At 36.7% G+C, this 21502-nt stretch overlaps 1 protein-coding gene across 1 annotated transcript in view; it reads left to right on the forward strand.

Moving 5' to 3' along the window:
• Window positions 1–251: 251 nt before the first annotated feature.
• LOC141288975 (solute carrier family 4 member 11-like) overlaps window positions 252–21502 on the forward strand; it is a 45767-nt gene continuing 24516 nt past the window's right edge. The window contains exons 1-7 of the mRNA XM_073821171.1: window positions 252–375; window positions 12851–12901; window positions 13620–13736; window positions 15589–15705; window positions 16249–16292; window positions 18322–18541; window positions 18720–18794. Coding sequence (XP_073677272.1) covers window positions 327–375; window positions 12851–12901; window positions 13620–13736; window positions 15589–15705; window positions 16249–16292; window positions 18322–18541; window positions 18720–18794 — 673 coding nt within the window. The 5' untranslated portion in view covers window positions 252–326. The remainder of the gene's footprint in view (window positions 376–12850; window positions 12902–13619; window positions 13737–15588; window positions 15706–16248; window positions 16293–18321; window positions 18542–18719; window positions 18795–21502) is intronic.

Consider the following 21502-nt stretch of genomic DNA (forward strand, 5'->3'; position numbering starts at 1 on the left):
TTTATGTGTTACCAGTTTCTTCTTCTCTGTTTTAATGTTTGCATATTCCTGTATTTTTACTTTTGTTATTCTAGTAACTTTTTCTCATTACTGTGAAAATGGCATTGATGAGAACGAATGTCTTGCTGTGTGAGTTGTGCATGGTTTCAGTTTCATCTAGTCATTGATAGGCACTGGGACCCAGAGGCAGAACAAACCCGCCCCGTTTCATGTGCACTCAACTTACTGTAGACTCAAGTGCTTGCTGAGGTGTAAAGGTAGAGCTGTGAAGCAGACAGACAGCAAACTTTGTATTGAAAACCATGATGGGTTGATTGGCTATACTTATGAGGAAAATTATGGAAAGCAAAGAAGTGCTTCATTTTGTGCCGACTGGTAAGTTGAGCTGTGTTTTATCAACTCGGGAAACTTACAGACTTGATTGGATGCTGGGACAGTCATGCTCAGCTTGGATGTAGACCTGTTCAACTTATGAATTAGTTTGTCTTTTCATGGGTAATTTACGAAATCAATTGTTCTGGTTGAATTTGTTAAGGCTGGAAAATTACCAGGCGATAAGAAAGGCTTTTGTTTTTAATCTTGTCAGTTTTGAAGCATTTGGGCACAGTTTTTTTCTATGATGTGATAAGCAACACTGCAAATGGTACAGCAATGATATGCATTTTGAAAAATAGAAATAAATAAAGTAAATAAATCTGAAAATCTGGAATCTGAGGGTGCAAAAAAAGCTAAATATTGAGAAAGTCGCTTTAAAGTTGTCCAAATGAAGTTCTTAGCAATGCATATTGCTAATAAAAAAGTTTATGGTAGGAAATTTACAAAATATCATCATGGAACATGATCTTTACTTAATATTCTAATGATTTTTGGCATAAAAGAAAATGTTTCATTTCTGCACATACAATGTAATTTTATACATTTTAGATTTTTTGTAAATAAGAAAAGTCTGCAGTTATAGACACTGACATAACACCTCGAAATTGTTGAGTAATATTGAAATGGGGGGGAGGGGACGCATTGTTTTTTTTTTCTCTCTAAGAGGATTATCCTTTAAGAATTTTAAGTATTTTTTTAGCCAAAACTCTTTGTTATTTATAATATTCAGCTCATTGCAGTGCAAATGTAGGTATACATGGATAAGAAGTAAGGCACAGTATTCAACTGGTAATAAAATAAAATAATTAATAATTGCATGGTCTGTACATGGTAGATAAATATGGCTTCATTGCACTGCACTCTGACAAATTCTGAATTAATTAAAAAGATTTCCAGAATAAATCTCTTATAATAAGCTTTATTATCTCCTGCTGTTTGAATGAAAAATAAATAAAAAATCAGCATTTTTTCAGCCAAAGGACTCTTTGACTCGACAGTCACCAGGGATATTCTTGTAATTATTTATTATACATAATTATTTTTATAATGACAAAAGCAAAATCAAAAAGATGTGTAATTTAATATATTCAGTATGTGCATCCTACTGTCAGCTGGTCCCTGAGAGAGCTAAACCAACTGTTTTAGGGTCAGTGGCAATTTACTGTAGTTCCTGCGAAAGGTACAGACCTTTTCATGGAACTATTATTTCTGTCAACAGCACAGGACAGCACAGTCAGCAACAGGAAGTCAGTGAGCCTGCGAACAGGAAGTCTAGTGAGGTGAGCAGCAAAGAAAACATCACAACAAGAGAGAGGGAGTGTGTTTGGCACAGTCAGCAAAATATGTTTACATGCCTTACATGATGGCATTGAGAACATATTATCAGAATTAAAGATGTTGTGGAATTTGATTAACTAAGCGGCTTTATATCAACAACACTGGGACTACCGTATTTGCTGTTTTTATCACTTCACTTGTCTGTGTTTGCTTGTTCCAGACAGACTGACACAGTCTGTGCATTATTAGTGGAGATTTTTCAGTGACTCTTTTCCTGCTAGTTAACAAGTGATATGCCTAAGGGTCAACCAATTATTGACCAGATATTAGGCTTTTATATGGCTATTGGTATCGGTCATTTTCAAAAAACTATTTGCTGATAAAATAATTTAAAAGAATTCAAAGAAAGTTTTGAATTCAAGGACAGAGTCCTTGATATTCTTAATTTTGACATTCATTTTCATTTTCACACAGGTTCAAAATATAGATTATCGGTCTACTTAATGGAGTAGTTCAGTTCCAAAGCAAAAATTTACAGATAATGTATTCACCCCATTGTCATCCAAGATTTTGTGTCTTTCTTTCTTCATTTTTTAGGAATTTTCTCCATATAATAGACTTCAATGGTGCCCCTGAGTTTGAACATGCAAAAGGGTCTTCTCTTGCAAAACAATGTCATTAAAAAAAAAAAAATTATTAATACATACTTTCTAACCTCAAATGCTCATCTTGCTAGTTCTGCCATACAATCAATACCGTTATGCATGTCGAAAAACTCCCATCTCATTTTCTCATACATTGCTGCAGAAGTACCAACCCAATGTTTACAAAGTGAACGTGCAAAGAAGGTCAAACACCCTTTACAATAAAAGGTAAAACAGCAATGTAGGATGATTTTGAAGTTGGAGGAGAAAATGAGATGGGAGTTTTTCAACATACCCTAACTGTATTGACCTGAATTACACAGAGTGTGCATGGCAAGGCTAGACAAGATAAGATAAGCAGTTGAGGTTAAAAAGTATGTACAATTTTATTTTTTTTAGAAAATGACATATCGTTTCACTAGATAAGACCCTTATTCCTTCGCTGGTATTGTTTAGAGCCCTTTGAAGCTGCATTTAAACTGCATTTTGAAAGTTCAGACTCGCGGGCACCACTGAAGTCCACTATATAGAGAGAAATCCTGAAATGTTTTTCTCAAAAAACATAATTTCTTTACAGCTGAAGAAAGAAAGACATGAACGTCTTCAATGATAAGGCGGTGAGTATATTATCTGTAAATTTTTGTTTTGGAAGTGAACTACTCCTTTAATCTGTAATAATCGGCATTAGACCTAAAAATTACATATCAGTCAACCCCCTAGATAAGCCCATGGGTGTAGGAACCATTGTACGTGGTTGGGACAGGACCCACCCACATTTGAAGACCAATGATATTGGGCCCACCCAATTTTACCGGGTACAGGCCTCGCAAGGGTCGATCAACGAAGTTGAGCACTCGTTCTGTGCATCAGGTGCAGAACCTGGCTTAAAAAAAAAGATGCATGAATGCTGCCAGCATTGCTTTAAAGGTTGCAGAAGTAGAAGGTCAGCTTGTCAGTGCTCAGACCATACGCCGCACACTGCAACAAGTCGGTTTGCATTATCGTCATTCCAGAACGAAGCCTCATCTGAAGCTGGCTCACAAGAAAGCCTGGAAACGGTTTGCTGAAGACAACCAATCCAAGAGCATGAATTACTGGAACCATGTCCTGTGGTCTGATGAGACTATAAGATAAACTTGTTTGGGTCAGATGGTGTCCATGTGTGGTGATGCCCTGGTGAGGAATACCTACAGTCAAGCATGGTGGTGGTAGCATCATGGTCTGGGGCTGCATGAGTGCTGCTGGTTCTGGGGAGCTGCAGTTCATTGAGGGAAACATGGATTCCATTATGTACTGTGCATTCTGAAGCAGAACATGATGCCTTTCCTTCAGAAACTAGGCAGAACGGCAGTTTTCCAACTTGATAACAATCCCAAACACACCACAAAGATGACAGCTGCCTTGCTGAGGAAGCTGAAGGTGAAGGTGATGGGGTGGCTATGTATGTCTCCAGACTTGAACCCTTAAGGCACCCTTAAGCATAAAGTGGAGAAGCACCATGTGTCTAACGTCAAAAGGTGTTATCAGTCTCACTGTTTTTTAATAGAAGCTTTCAGCAATCAGATAAAATGTGATATAGGTTCAAGTAAAAGCATAGCTAGCAGTAGTACTGTAGTTCCGCTCACAAACATTCTTTGAGACGCTCCTTATTTGTTTACATATTTGCTTGTTCAGTCTTTGCATATTGTTACGTTCCACGTGTGCTTCGTGTACATCTTGTTTTTCTCATTTGTGTGTATTTCGTTTTTCTCATCACTCCCCCATCTTTGTGTTATTTCTTACTCATTTCTAGGGCTGTATCCGAAATCGCCCCCTATACCCTCATTCACTATTCCCTACATTAGTCCACTCATTCAGTTCACTTGAAGGAGTGAATGAAAACGAGTGAGTGAATTCGGACACTAAGTGCACCGGAAGGACTGCCGCTTTTGCATAGTATTGCTTACTGTTTAACAATCATTTAAAACGGACAGTTCGAGTAGTAAGATTAAAGGATTTATCTTGAACTATGTCAAGGAGTTTACATATAAACCCTGGTTAAACAATTTAATAATCAATTTACAACGAATTTGTACCCGTTTTGTATGCTGTATTACGCAGTGGACAAGCGAATGGGTGGATGATTCAGCTGCGGGCGCCATCGTCTGGCGAGACGCCAGGGAATTCAGTCGGCGCGCGACTCTCACAGTGCATTATGGGTTATCTCTAGCTGTTGAGCGTACATCGGTTTTTGCCGTGCATTGTGGGATTGAATGAGTGCACTCGGGAACGTTCACTATGGTTTCGAACACCACTTAAAATGGCTGTCCCCTCAAATAGTGCACTATTTGAGAGTATAGGGGGCGATTTCGGATACAGCCTAGGTCTCTGTGTTATTGGCTGACCAGACTGTCAGTCATCGTTATGACGTCATCACGTTCTGCCAATCTGCTGATTTGCCGGCTGCATTTGAGGCCTCGAGCTCAGAGTGTGTTTGTGCGCCTCACCAGCGTACCTTGTGCTCCACGCGGTCAGCTTTCAGTCTCGTGTGCTACAACAGTATCTTCAAATGCTTAAAGTATCCTGATTTTCGAAGTAATGCTTTGTGCAGTGTAATTTGATCTATTGAGAGATTTGTTTTTGGCTATTGACTTGTATCGAATTTAGAGAGAGAACTTTCTGTCCGTACGGAGTTTTAAAATCACATGCCAAGTTTAAAGTTAAGGATGCACCTTCTGTGATTTCTGTGCATTGAGTTCGTTAACCATAAATGCCTTTTGTGACAATTCGAACAATTAGTCAACTGCCATGGTTCTGTTTGTTTTGTTCCTTTGAGTTTAGTTTGTACGTTGTTAGTTTAGGTTTGTGTGTGTCATGCCACTTTTGTATTTTTGCTTTATAGTTTAATTGAGTTTAGCTAGAGCGTCGCATAAGCTGAAGATTTCGGTTTTCTTTTCTCATTTCCTTTTAAGTAGTTTAGAGGTTAGACGTAAGGCTGTTTTATTTTGTTTATTTCTTTAATTTGGGTGACACTCATTTTTCTTTTGCTATTTGTCACAATGCTTCTCTTTTCACTTAATTACATGTATACTCATAACGTAACACAGTAAAAGTCTTTGTCATCTTTTGATCTGCCTCACGCTCAACAGCTATTGTCTCACTTAAATGTTACGCTATCATCCCTTTTCAACATCAAACACGTAACACATATCAAATGCAATTTCACACTTGCAAGAGTGATTAGCTGTGATTAGCCTCATGCCTACAGCCTAATATGGTCATAACAGACTCTTTCTCTTGTGATATTGCGTTATTATTTTCTTTGGCTGCTTGCTGCAGATGCTGTCGCAAGAGCTTAAGCTGTGTTGAACACAGAACATCGCTTTAAGGGATCTATTAAAGACTCTCAGAGACCGTTTTGTCACAAACCGTGTGGATGTCCAGCCATTACAGGACTTGTGTGGCCCGCGGGCTGATGGGGTCTTGAAGTGAGAGCAAAAATGACAATCTTTTCTCTAATCCCAGGTGCCACATGACCCGATTGTAGGGCGAACCAATTCAGCATTGAGGATTTCCTCAAAGCGTCCTCAGTCACACGTCTCAAACCAGCAGTAGATCTAATTATTTATTTATTATTTAGCAAGCATTCATGTACAACAAATGATAGTTTGTCATGAAGATATAGCTGAATCAATTTGTCCAAGCCTGCGGGGTTGCGATGCTGGCGATCTGCCCTGAGGCTGGTAGCGTCTAATGTAGCGACTGTTATAACAAAGCAGGTTGTCTGCTAAATTAAAGATGGCGGGATGATGGTGAAGCCGCAGTCATTGGAGATAGAAACGCCATGCGCTAAGAATATGTGATGCGAATTTTGTTCAGAGAATGACCTCTTTATCCCTTCCACCCTGAAGAAAATATGTGGCCGTAAGCCTTCCATGCATGACGCTGTGAGGGCTGCTGTAAATTGGATGAATTTCAAAGATGGTAAATTTCCATGAAATCCCAGTCTCTTTGAGGGTCTGGAATAAGTGTTAGGGTAAAAGTCACAAACCTGAATTTATAATAGTGATTCATGACTGCTCTATACTCTTCAGTGCCATAATAAGGCTCATTGCAACTTTTCATTTATTATTCATCTACTTACAGTAGAAGCCGCTGCATGGAATTTTCACCTCACATTTGCATTACTCTAAAGTGGACAGATGCCTTATTTTTTATTAGTTTAAAGTTGATTTAGAATATAATTACTGTAATACAACAAAAAATACTATGATATGATATGTATGTGACCCTGGACCACAAAACCAGTCATAAGTATAATTTTTTTGAAATTGAAATTTATTTTTCATTGATGTATGGTGTCACATGGACGGACTGAGACGTGCGGATCCATTTGCAGCATTTTATTCAGGCAAACAAACACAAAGGGGCAGGCAGAAATCGTAGTAAAAAAACATGCAGAAAGGTCGGGGCTGGCAGTGAGAATCAAACACGGGAGGGAGTCCAGGAATCACACACACACGGGAAAACAAACACGGGAAGAAACGCTCGGAATTACGACCATGAGGAACGATAAGACTTCGCAAAGAAGCTGTGTGTGAGTGGCATATAAGCTGTCCGTGTGATGAGCTGCAGGTGTGTGTGTGTGTGTGTGTGTGTGTGAATGAGCTGCAGGTGTGTGTGTGTGTGTGTGTGTGTGTGTGTGTGTGTGTGAATGAGCTGCAGGTGTGAGCAGTGATCAGTGCAGTGAGAAACAGGGAGCAGGTGAATGCAGTGATTAGTGCAGTGGCTTGTGGGGAATGAAGTCCATGATGTGTAGTGCAAGAGTTAATGACAGGACGACTCAATTCGTGACAGAGCCCTCCCCCCCCCCCCCCAAGGAGCGGCTTCCAGACGCTCTAACCACCTAATGAAACCGGAGGGTGGTGGAGCGGAGGCGGAACAGGGGGGAGGGATGGAGGGCCAGGTCCATGTGGGGGTAATGGAGCTATGGACTGAGGCAGAGCCGACGGAGGGAGAAGCCATGGTGGAGGAAGGGTTGGCTCCTCCATGGGGCCGACTGACGGAGGTGGAGCCGGTGGAGCCCGAGGCAGAACCGGAGAGTCGATGGTCCTGGGCGACACAGAGGATCCGGAGGGCCAAGGCGGAACCCAAGGCACTGGCGACCAAGGCGGAGATGGAGGTCCGGAGGTACGCGGCGGAGCCGGAGTGACAGAGGATCGAGGCTGTGCCCACGGGAGGGAGGAGGTCCACAGAGCCGGTAGGACGGAGTGACGAGGCGCAGCCGGAGGAGTAGAGTCCAGAGGCGAAGGTGGGGCGACGACTGACCAGGGCGGAGCCGGAGGGACGATGGAGCCCGGAGGAGCTGGTGGGCCGACGGCCGACAACGGAGACGAGGGAGCACAGAGCCGGGGTGGAGCCGCAGGATCGGAGGGCCGAGGCGGAGTCCAGGACTCTGAGGCTGGAGGCGATGGTGAGGGATCCTCTAGCCAGGGCACCGATGGAGACTGGCAGTCCCACGGCAAGTCCTCTGCATCGAAGGTGGGTTGTGGGTGAGCAGAGGGACTGTCAGGAGACAGAGGTGGTGGGACTGGAGCAGTAGGGAGGGTGGGTGGGAAACTCGACAGTCCATAAATGGCCTCCGTGGCCTGAACTGGGCAGACAGGAATCTCAGGACGGCTGGGCGGAACCAGCGGAGGCTCTGGAAGGCTGGGCTGAACCAGCGGAGGCTCTGGAAGCGGTGGGTCCTCCACGCTAGACATCAACCACCTTGAGACAGAATTGACCTGATGAAGTGCAGATGTAGCGACCATCTTGGCGACAGGCCCCGGCGTGGCAGCCATCTTGTGAGCGGACTCAGAGCTGGCGGCCATCTTGTGCAGTGACTCTGGATTGGAGTTTACTGTGGGAACATTGTTGTCCTCTTCTTGAATTCCCACAGTAAAAGGAGAGCCACTCATTTGCAGAGCAATGTCAATGAACATTTGTAAAGTCCAGCCAGGTTCGAACATGGGCATGAGGGAAGCCAATGGCTCTAAGAGTCCTCCACGGAAGAAAGGACGACTCAATTCGTGACATATGGTTTGTTAGGATAGGAAGATTTTTGGCCGAGATACATTATCTGGAATCTAAAAGAAAATCGAAATATTGAAAAAATTGCCTTTAAAGTTGTCCAAATTAAGTTCTTAGCAATGCATATTACTAATCAAAAAAAAATTTTTTAATATATATTTTCAGTAGGAAATTTACTAAATGTTTTCATGAAACATCATCTTTACTTAATCTCCTAATGATTTTTGGCATAAAAGAAAAATCGATAATTTTGACCCATACAATGTATTCTTGGCTATTGCTACAAATATACCTGTGCTATTTAAGACTGGTTTCGTGGTCCAGGGATACATCTCATAATTTAACTCTGCATTAATCAGAAATGATACAACAAATACCACAGCAATAAAACAAGTAATATTAATTAATATAAGTAATATAGTTCAATAATATTTCATTTAGATTTATAAATCACAGTATGATTCATGCAGAACTTGGGAGTGTTCCTTTCTGATTCTGAATATCTGTCAGAATGCCAGTACACTGTAAAAAAAAAAAAAAAAATTCAAGCCCGCTGAATAAAAATTTTAAGTTAAATCAACTAAAATATCCAAGATGTCACTTAACTTGATATTCGGTAACTTTCAAGTTGGCTCAACCTAAAATGTTTAGTCAGCGAGGTAAAAATTTAATTTGAATTTTTTTTTATGGTGTAATTAGCAATTAGCAAACAACAATGTTCCAACAAACTCCGATGGACAAAATGAAGTCCGCCTTGCATGTTTTTCTCCTTTCCCAGCCGGCATTTCAACGTTGATTCACCGTTGAAACAACGTCAGGTACCATGGTTGGATCAACGGTGAAAAACCTTTCGGATTTGCAAAAATTTTCAACGTTGATATTCTGACGTCTTTTCAACGTGGAAATAGCAACGTTGATTCACCGTTGAAATCACGACTTTGTTTCACCCTCTTACCTTTCGGGTTATGGTCATCTGTCGACGTTGAATCAACGGTGAAAAACCTTTCGGATTTGCAAAAAATTTCAACGTTGATATTATGACGTTGATTCACCGTTGAAATCGCGACTTTGTTTCAACGTCTTACATTCTTTTCAACAACGGTGAATACACAACTGTACGTTCAATTAGAACCAGTTTGCATTTAGATCAACACTGTACATACATATTAGTTAAAATCAAATGATTAGAAGCATGGGTTGACTGTCAACTTCAATAAACTAACACATGATCAATATTATAAAACAAGTTTTATTTTGGAAACATACACTGTATAAATCAAAATAAAAACCTGTCAAAATCATTTTACAAAAACAATACAAATACATTAATTATGCTCACATATTATTGTAGCCCAGGTTGTGATGAATACAAAGTAATCAGACTTTAGACATTATACATAACCAGTCAGAAGTTTTCTCACAGTAAAATTTACATTTTTAAAGTCTCTTCTGCTCACCAATTCAAAGTACAGAAAAAAATGAATAAAATATATTTGTACTATTTAAAATGTTTTTTTTTTTATTTGAACATATTTGAAAATGTAATTTAATCATGTGATGTCAAAACAGAATTTTTATCATCATTACTCATGATCCAGTCACATTAACCTTCAGAAATCATTCTAATATTTTTATTCAAGAATTATTTTAGTTTTCTTTGATGAACTGAAAATGAAACGATTGATCTGATATAGAAATCTATTGTTATATTATGTCTTTATCCTCAATTTTAAGCAATGTAAAGCATCCTTGCTAAATAAAAGTTTTGAAAAGTATGTTTTTTTTGTTTACAAATGCTTTCCATTTCAAGTAAATGTTCATCTTTGGAGCTTACTTTTCATTAAAGAATCCTGAGAAGAAAAAAAGACAATCTACTACTTATTGATAATAATGTTTCTTGAACAGCATATTAGAATGATTTCTATGAGATCATGTGACACTGATGGAGTAATGATGCTGAGAATTTAGCTTTGATCACAGGAAAAAATTACATTTTAAAATACTTCAAATGATATTAAATATTCTTTTAAATAATACTAATATTATTAAGCAGAAGGAATTTATTTAATTAAAAATAATTTAAAAAAACATACTGTTCAAAAACTTTTGACTTGTAGTGTATTTTTTTCAGATACTGAAAATAAAAATAAAAATAAGACAAATGTCAGGGTATGTTTAAATCCCTAGACCCCAGAAGGTTAAAGACTCAAAAAGTTTTTGTACAAAAGCATGCATATTTTGCACTTCACTTGCAAGAGAAACCTTTTTTGACTAAAACCACTTGATCTCTTATTTTGGTGGTTAACTAGTTCTGTGAAAACAGGTTTACAGATGTGTAAAAGGTTTACATTTGTGCAGTGGAAATGGGTAAAAGCCTTTGAGAATGGAACCTGCAACAGACACCATGTCAGTGGTGAAGGGATATAAAAGCAGTCACATTAAAATTCTTTACGCAGGAAATACCTTAAATGAAATGTATTTATTATTTTAAGCCAAAATGTTTCTTCAAATTATGCTAAAAACAACAGCCTTGTGCATATAGCATGGTTGTGCTTCGGGTGATCCCTGAAAGAGTCCCAGCTCTGTGTCCTTTCTGATGCTGTCCCCTCGTCTCTCTCTCACTTTTGTGCTTTCTGTACTGTCCTGCATAAACAAAAAACAACAAAAATAAAGTTTCATAAAATACCAACCTTGATACCGTTGAATATCTTAAGTTAACTGAAAACACTTGATACAAAACAGATCTTGTACAATATTTTTACTTTACAGTCCAATAACAGTGGAGTTGGAAACTAAGTGCACAACACTTCATTAAACACATTTTGATGTATTCAGATTAAAGTTTAAAACAACATGGCTTAAATCACAATTCTAACTAAACAGTATATATAGTAAAACAAGTAAAATCATATTGAGTACATTTATATTAAATTAAATAAACCTATAACAAAAGATCAATGAATCTCCACCAGAAATGACAGTGCAAAGATGAACAATTCCTTACCAAACTGCCAATAAACTGGACCCTTAACGACTCTACAAGGGGAAAGAATAAATGGTTTACTGAAATTTTCTTAAAAAGCTGTTTTTAGTTTTATACCATTCCTTTAAACAATCTTAATTCATTTAAATAATAAAGACATTTGCCGTTATGATATACAGAAAAGAAACAAAGTATGTAATCTTCAGGATTGTTATTATAGGATTAAAATGTAAACAGACCAGCAGTAATGCATGGCATTTATATCGAAAAATGTTCATGTCTAAAAGACAGACATTAACAGATACTAGCAACACACAACACCAGATATATCTACGACCAGAAGAGCTAATATTGCTAGCGCGCTAAATGCGATTAGCATCTAACTTTTGCCGTCTGTAATCATAAAGCAGCACAAACACACTCAAGTATTTAACCTCTGCAGGTTACATGTCCTTTACCAATTTGTTAACTCTTGTACTATTTTTGAAAGGTAATAATAAATACTTATTGTCTTACCTGATTTAGCCAGTGCTGTATGTTTTCAGAGACTCGCAGCTCACGTCTATTTCCTTTGTTTTCCGGTTTTTGTTCTCCGTTGGGATTTCACAATTCAAATACGCTCAAAATAAAAATATAACAGGAAAATGTAAGATAATTCGGGATCAACCGAGTAATTTCGGTGAGCAGCAGCTCTCGCACAGTCTATGCAGCTCACAGCCTCACAAGGAAATGCAGTAACGGTCAAACTTTTTTAAATTACGAAGGCCCGCGCACTGCGCGCAGTTTCACCTGTCAGTTTCCTGAATGACAGCCAGATGAACCAATCATGATCAAAGCAGTAAGGCAAAACAGCCAATAGGAATTGTTTCAGCATGTGGTGAATACAAAATGTATTTGGTTTTATTGTTGGTGATAATAATTATATTTTAAGTAACATATACACTTTTATAAATTTCTTTGTATGCTGAAGACATGATCTTATAAAAAAATATGTTGATTTATAAGTTAACCTTGTTAATTATTTGTATTAATAATATTATAATTTAAACACTTGCTTTTGAAGGTATATATAACCGTTTAGCATTCAAAGTTTTTTTAAAGTTGATTTACCGTTGAAAAAACAACCGACCTAATTTCAACCAAATTTCAACGTTGTATTTCGGTCATGTGTTGACTAATCTTCAACCATTTAGCATTCAACGTCACATCAACGTTGTTTCACTGTTGAAACAACAACTGACCTTATTTCAACCAAATTTCAACGTTGAAGGTCGGTCATGTGCCGGCTGGGTTGAGAAGCCGTTTCTGCTGCTCAAAAGTTTAGGATCAGTAAGATTTTAATAAAGCTTTTCTGCTCATCAAGGCTGTTTATTTGATTAAAAATACGGAATAAAAACTGTAATAATGAAAAATATTATTGCAATTTACAATAGTGGTTTTCTATTTCATTATACTTTAAAACAGAATTTATTCCATTCCATGCATTTATTCCATGCATTCCATCCCATTTCTTCCATAGATGCTTCATCATCTGGCCAGACAAGAAATGGCCACCTCTTCCAGAGGATGGGTAAGATCTAAACACTTTTTTTTTTGACTCCTATGCATCGTTTTCAAACAATATTTAGCATGCCAAGTTCAGTTAGCAAGTTCTCTGTTAATTGGCAGACAAGCAAAACAGGTTTACAAAGGCTGAGGGTGAGATGTGATGTGTGAAATACTCTGAGAAGAAACGTCTTGATCATAAAAGCGTGAATTTAATAAATATAACCGGCTCAAATTCACCGAGTAAATAGCATCAAAACCACAAACGGAGAGTAAACAGACTTCACAGCGTATCACCCCAACTATAAAGCAAACAGCTGCAACCTTGGTTTACTCCTCAGAATATCACATAGTTTAGCTCATGTCATGATTATACTCTTCCATGCAAAGAAAGAATTTATTGGGACGGCTATGGTTATATGGTTTTGGGCAGGTTTTTTTATGAGGGCATTGGTGCATTGTGTAGCTTTAACAGATGGTGCATATATTTTTTGAGGGGGATGCATCTGCAGTCACACCATAAATAGCGTTAAATAAATATTTCTACGCTCGAGCATGATTCATCGAACAGGAAGTGAACACCTCTCAGCCTCTATACATAAATGCACTGTGCTATATTTCATCGAGCAGCTGTAAAAGGTCACGTCAGACCCAGTTAGGCAGGGAAATGAGATTATAATAATCATCTTAAAGCTAAGAAAGGCCTACTTAAGGAGCTCTATTGTGACATGTTGATGTTTCAGAGCTGCGAGACGCTGAAACAGAGGACAAAGGGGAAGAGAGCCGGAGGAAACGAGACACGCTCGCTGTCCCGACAGACAGCAGTCGCTACGAGACGCCCGTTCAGCCGAGCATCTTAGGTCAGAGTGTGTGATGCATCTGAGCCTTCACTGCAAAAAATACTTTTCTTACTTAGATTTTTTGTCTTGTTTCCAGCCAAAATATCTGAAAATTCTTAAATCAAGATGGATTTTCTAGACAAGTAAAAAATATTTGTTTTCAGAAAAAACAAACCAAAATTAAGTGATTTTTGCCTAGAACAAGCAAAATAATCTCATTTCAAACAGAAAGCAAGATTATTTTTCTTACCCCATTTGCTTGTTTCAAGCAAAAACACACTTAAACTTTGACTTATAATAATAATTTTTACTCGTCTAGAAAATCTTCTTGATTTAAGAATTTTTAGATATTTTGGCTGGAAACAAGACAAAAAAATCTAAGTAAGAAAAGCATTTTTTGCAGTGTTGGTTTAGATCTATGTGTGTGTATCCAGACAAAATATCTAAAAATTCTTAAATCAAGAAGGATTTCATTATTTTCTTGTTTTCAAAAAAAAAAAAAAAGTCAAAATTAAGTGAGTTTTTCCTTAGAACAAGCAAAATAATCTGCCAATGGGGTAAGCAAAAAAAAAAAAAAAAAAATTAGCAAGACAATAATTTAACTCGTCTAGAATTTTTAAATATTTTGGCTGGAAACAAGACAAAAAAATCTAAGTAAGCATTGTTTTTGCTCACCAAGGCTGCATTTATTTGATCAAAAGTATAGTAAAAACTGTAATTTTGTGAAACATTACAATTTAAAATAACTATAATAGTTTCAATTTATAAAAATGACCCCATTCAAAAGTTTACATCCCCTTGATTCTTAATACTGTATTGTTACATACCTGAATGATCCACAGCTGTGTTTCTTTGTTTAGTGATAGTTGTTCACGATTCCCTTGTTTGTCCTGAATAGTTAAACTGTCTGCTGTTCTTCAGAAAAATCCTTCAGCATTTTTGTGTATTTGAACCCTTTCCAACAATAACTGTATGATTTTGAGATCTTTTCACACTGAGGACAACTGAGGGACTCATATGCAACTATTACAGAAGGTTCAAACACTCACTGATGCTTTAGAAGCAAACACGATGCATTAAGAGCCAGGGGGCAACTTTTTGAATGTAAAGATCAGGGTTAATTTAATTTATTTTGTCTTCAGAGAAACATGTAACTATCTTCTGTAGCCTCTGAAGGGAAGTACTAAATGAAAAAATATGATATTTAGGCAAAAATTTACACATCTCCATTCTGTTCAAAAGTTTTCACCCCCAACTCTAAATGCATTGTTTTTTCTTCTGGAGCATCAGTGAGCTTTTGAACCTTCTGTAATAGTTGCATATGAGTCCCTCAGTTGTCCTCAGTGTGAAAAACTGGATCTCAAAATCATACAGTCATTGTTGGAAAATGTCGAAATGCACAAAAATGCTGGAAAACCAAAGAATTTGTGGGACATGAAGAATTTTTTTGAAGAACAGCACCCTTTCCAACAATGACTGTATGATTTTGAGATCCATCTTTTCACACTGAGGACAACTAAGGGTCTCATATGCAACTATTACAGAAGGTTCAAACACTCACTGATGCTCCAGATGGAAAAATGATGCATTATGCAAGAGTCGGGGAGTGAAATTTTTTTGGAATTTGAAGATTACGGTAAATGTAACTTATTTTGTCTTTTGGGAAACATCTTCTGAAGGGCAGTGCTAAATAAAAAAATAAAATTTTTTTTTTGGCAAAATAAGAAAATTGTGCACATCATCATTCTGTTCAAAAGTTTTCACCCCCCAGCTCTTAATGCATGGTTTCCTTCTGAAGCATCAGCGAGAGTTTGAGCTTAAAGCTAAGAAAGGCCTACTTAAGAAGCTCTGTTGTGACATGTTGATGTTTCAGAGCTGCGAGACGGCGAAACAGAGGACAGAGGGGAAGAGAGCCGGAGGAAACGAGACACGCTCGCTGTCCCGACAGACAGCAGTCACTACGAGACGCCCGTTCAGCCGAGCATCTCAGGTCAGAGCGTGTGATGCATCTGAGCATTGGTTTGGATCTGTGTGTGATGTACGTGTGTGGGTGGCTCAGATGAGATTCTCTTTGAGAGTACTTCAAAAATCTAAAAAAAATCATTGTGATTGTTGCCTGAGGTGTAGACGGATCCCAGTGGTCTAAACCGACGGTAGCAGCTCTGTATCAGAAATTCTCTATGTTCACTTTGGGCCTTAAATACAGTCAGTATTGTTTTCATGTTTGGCCTGGTGTGTTTACGGCATTGGGGAAGCGGGCTGTGCCAGGTCTTATTCCTAAGTGACTATGGTGTCAGGGTTCAGGGACCACAATGCACTTCTGACGTGTCTGCGCCACAGACTCGGAGACTCTTTGACTATTTATAACCAGGCAGACATAATACAGAGGGTTCAAGGCTCCGAGATAATGAAGGAAAACACATCTTCTGGGAGGCCTGGCTCAGTGGTCTGTCCTTCAAACTCATGCATCCATGTAACAGCGCAAGTGTTTTAACAATTTATAATTTTTTCCCTCTTTTCCTCCTATGAATAGATGCTGATGCTCCAGGGTTTGGCCTTCTGCATACATCAAGAAAAGTAAGAATCTCTTACTAAAGCTCTTTTATCATTTACATCTGTTGTTTAATTGATACATTCATGGCTGGGCTTTCTCAGTAGTGCATTTCTTTCATTTTTATCACCTGAGGTTATGAGATTGAAACATTGAAACATTATATCACTGCAAAAAAATGCTTTTCTTACTTAGATTGTTTGTTTTGTTTCCAGCCAAAATATCTAAAAATTCTTAAATCAAGAAGGATTTTCTAGATGAGTGAAAATTATTGTCTTGTTTTCAGTTGAAACAAGCTAAATAATCTGCCAATGGGGTAAGCAAAAAAATATTTTCTCAAGCAGAAAACAAGATTATTTTTCTTACCAATTAGCAGATTTCCTACTGGAGCATCACTGAGCGTTTGAACCTTCTGTAATAGTTGCAGTTGCTTTCCGTTGTCCTCAGTGTGAAAAGATGGATCTCAAAATCATACAGTCATTGTTGGAAAGGGTTCAAATACACAAAAATGCTGGAAAATCAAAGAATGTGTGGGAACTGAAGTATTTTTCTGAAGAACAGCAGGCAGTTTAACTGTTCACGAGGACAAACAAGGAACTCATGAACAACTATCACTAAACAAAAAACACAGCTGTGGATCATCCAGATAATAAAACAGTATTAAGAATCAAGCCTACGTAAACTTTTGAACAGGGTCATTTTTATAAATTCAACTATTATTTTCTCCTGTGGACTATTTGTAAACATCTTTTATGTGAAATATCTTACTCAGGTCAATACTAAACAAAAATAACATGCATTTCGGTAAAATAACATTTTACGATTCTGAAAGGTGTATGTAATCTTTTGACTTCAAATGTGTATTAATTAATGTAATATTATAATGTTGTCATATTGTTCTCTAACGTACATTTACATATTTATAGCTTTGCATATTTAATATGCAAGTCATAAACACTGATAAAGTATCATCTATTTGGTTCATTTGAACAGTTTGTTTCAAAAAGTTGATTCACTGATTCAGAATCACTCAGTGGTCCAGTAAAATAAATATTTAGTAATGTTACAAAAATACTAATACAGTACTGTGCTTCTGTGAGCAACATCAGGAGGTTCACTTTAAATAAAAGCTTTTACAAAGGGGTCATCGGATGCTCATTTTCCACAAGTTGATATAATTCTTTAGGGTCTTGATGAGAAGTCTATAACATACTTTGTTTAAAATTTCTCAGTGGTTGTGTAAAAAACACTCTTTACCTGGTTAAAATCATCCCTTTTTAGAGAGATATTCTGTTGCATGTTCCTTTAATTGCTAATGAGCTCTGCTTGGCCCGTCCCTCTCTGCCATGGGATGACGAGCTGTATTGTTTACTTTAGCCACATTTAGCAGCGTTTAGCTGTGAAACTTGCTAACTAGCACATAATTAAGAAAGGCCATTTGCAAAGATGCATAAAAAACCCTCACTCCTACTGTGGGTGAAGCAACATCACAAATGATTCGCACGAACATAGGCGCATATGTAGATCGGAATCGGCGCTATCCTTTCAAAAACAAAAGTAACGTTAATTCTCAGATGTCAGGAGTAAATGACTGCTATGTTCATTATTACATCCAACAACAGAACACCTCAATTGCTCAATCTGAGACATTCTTGTCAGACTGTTTCAGCTCGGGGAGGGCGGGTCTAAGGTAAGGCACTCATGTCAATCAACTATCGTGGGAGTGGCCCTTGTCTGTGTGATGTCACTTCAACAAGAAGCTGAGAATGACCTGATTTAAAAAAGGGGATATTACTTTTAAAGATTTAAAAAATACCACTGGGTGGATTTTTGTCATTGTAGGGTGGTTGTGTACACAAACTACCAACACACATTAATGTTCAAACAACATGTAAAAGTGAGTTTTGCATCCGATGACCCCTTTAAATGCATTTGTGAATTAGTTTAAATGACCTATTATATATAACCAGATAAAAAAATAAATAAATAAAAATCCGTGTTACACAGGCTTCTTTGCCTAAATGATCTCTTTAGATCTCTCCTTTCCCGTTTCAGTACGTGAAGCTGGTGAATTTCCAGGAAGAGGTGAGAGCTCACCGGGATCTGGATGGGTTCTTGGCCCAGGCCAGCATCCTGCTGGACGAGAGGGCAGCTTCCCTGGATGAAGTGCTGCGCAGAATGCTGGAGCATGTGGCCACGGACGGCCAGGGCAGCTGCAATGCGGAGGAGGTCATGAGCGCTCTGTTCACAGACGCCGGAGGACAGGATGCCAATGGTGAGCAGCGGGCTGCCTGACCCAAAGGGCCACAGGTCATCTAGTCTAGCAATCCAGAAATCCAGGGCAAACCCTTTGAGGATGAGCTTAATGGAAGACCTCACTCTCTTTAAAAAAAAAAAAAAGAAAAAAAAAACGGGGAATGTGTTTTACTGTATTCTTTCTCTCTGTATTTAAGTTCACCTGTTGACCGAAACCATTCAGGGAGTGACAGCGACAGCCACTGGAGTTCGCTACCAGCAGTCCTGGCTCTGTGTGCTGTATGTAGACCTTAAACATCAATAAATAAGCACTTAGATTGCACTTTACTTTTCCTTTTATTTATATATTTATGAAGCATAACCATATGTGGTCCACCAGTATGATTTATTTTTTCAGTAAAGCACACTGTAAATATTTAATATCTCTTTCTTTACATTTTAAGCTTATAATATTCATGCATATAGTGCAATGTTAAAGCATCTGCATACTTTTATAAATCTTTCTAGTGCTACCATTCAAATAAATTTGTACTTTGCACATCTATAGTAAATTTACCTAATGCAATTCATTTATCTGCTGTCCAAAAGTTTGGAATAATTTTTAAAAATGTTTTTGAAAGAAATCTCTTCTGCTCACCGAGGCTGCATTTATTAGATTTAAAAAAAAAAATACAGTAAACATTGTGCAATATTGATACAATTTCAAAATAACTTTTCTCTTTGAATATATTTTACAAATGTAATTTATTCCTATTATGACACAGGCAAGTTTTTGTGAATTTCTGTGAAATATTATTACAGTTTCAAATAACATTTTTCTGTTTCAAACATTCTGTTTGAATATATTTTAAAATGTAATTTATTCCCGTAATGGCAAATGTCAATTTTAAGCATTATTACTCCAGGCAAGAAAGCCATGATCCATTACCATTTGAAAGTTTATGGTAATTGCAATAAAAAAAATCATCAAGCATGCATTAAATCGATCAAAAGTGACAATAAAGCCATTTATAATCCATCAAAACATCCTATACGACAATATGAAGCGCTTAAAATTGTTTTCAACTCTGGCAATGATCAGAAATAGAGCAGCAAATCAGCATATTAAAACAAGTTCTGAAGGATCATGTGACACTGAAGTCACAGTAATTAATTACAGTTTATCACATATTCACATAGAAAATGGGTATATTATAATAAGATTTCACAATATTACTCTTTATACTGTATTTGTGATCAAATAAATACAGCATTGGTGAGACTTTGTTTAAAAAACATTTAAAATCTTACCAACTTTCCAGTTATTTCTTTTAATTATTATTTATTTTATACAGTTTTACTTGGAACATGAAAACTCATGCCTAGAAAGGTTCAAACAGGCAAATTTATTGACTAAATATAAAAATATCAAATATAAGTCTAGCTGCCTACTCATTTATCATTAGAGATCTCTTTTGAAATATTAAATCTATATGGCTGATGTAAAGTGTGTGCCCTTCTGCATATAGTGCAGTGTTAAAGCATCTACATACTTTTATGTATCTTTCTAGTGCTACCATTAAAATAAATTTGTACTTTGCACATCTACAGTATCTATTATCTGCTGGACAGAAGTTTGGAATAATTAAGATTTTTAAAAATGTTACAAATGTTTTTGAAAGAAGTCACCAAGGCTGCATTTATAAGATAAAAAATACAGTAAAAATGGTTATATTGTAAAATAAAAAACTGTTTTCTCTTTGAATGTATTTAAAAAATGTAATTTATTCCTATTATGACAAAGGCAAATTTTTGGGAATTACTGTGAAATATTACTACAGTTTCAAATAACGTTTTATTCTGTTTGAATATATTTAAGCATCATTACTCCAGTCAAGAAACATTTCTTATGTTTTTTTTAGCAATGCTGAAAACAGTTTTTGCTACTTACTATTTTTGTGGAAATCATGATCCATTACCATTTAAAAGTTTATTGTAATTGCTATAAAAAAATAAAATTGTCAAGCATGCATTAAATCGATCAAAAGTGACAATAAAGCCATTTATAATGTTAAAAAAAAAATCTATTTTAAATAAATAATGTCCAATGTCTTTTTCATCAAAACATCCAGTGCAACAATATTCAGCACCTTAAAATTGTTTTCAACTCTGATAATAGTCAGAAATGTTTCTTGAACAGCAAATCAGCATATTAGAATGATTTCTGAAGGATCATGTGACACTAAAAACTGGAGTAATGATGCTTAAATTTAAACATTCAGCATTGATTACAGCAATCAATTACACTTTAAAATATATTCAAATTGAAAACAGTTATTTTAAAATGTAATATTATTTCACAATATTGCTCTTTTTACTGTACACTAAAAATAAAGGTGCTTCATGATGCCATAGAAGAACAATTTTTGTCTAAATGGTTCCATAAAGAACCTTTAACATCTGAAGAACCTTTCTGTTTCACAAAAGGCTCTTTGTGGCATTTTTTCTTTTTTTTTTTTCAGATTATAAAAAGGTAAGAAAGAGATGGTTCTTTAAAGAACCTTTGACTGAATGGTTCTTTGGGAAACCAAAAATGGTTCTTCTATGGCATTGCTGTGAAAAACCTTTTAAAGCAACTTTATTTTGGTGTATTTGTGATTTAAAAAATGCAGCCTTGGTGAGCCATGGTTAAAAAAAAAAAACATTTAAAATCTTAATTATTCCAATTATTTATTTTACACAATTTTACTTTGAACACAAAAATGCGTGCTTAGAAGCATTCAAACTATCATTGGCTAAATATCAAATATGATAAGTCTAGCTGTCTGATTAATCACTTATCATTAGAGATCTCCATTTTTACACACACACACACACACACACACACACACACATATATATATATATATATATATATATATATATATATATATATATATATATATATATATATATATATATATATATATATATATATATATGCCCTTCTGTATATATAGCT

This window comes from Garra rufa, chromosome 16 (assembly GCF_049309525.1).
Source record: "Garra rufa chromosome 16, GarRuf1.0, whole genome shotgun sequence".
In the NCBI taxonomy this organism is placed as follows: Eukaryota; Metazoa; Chordata; class Actinopteri; order Cypriniformes; family Cyprinidae; genus Garra; species Garra rufa.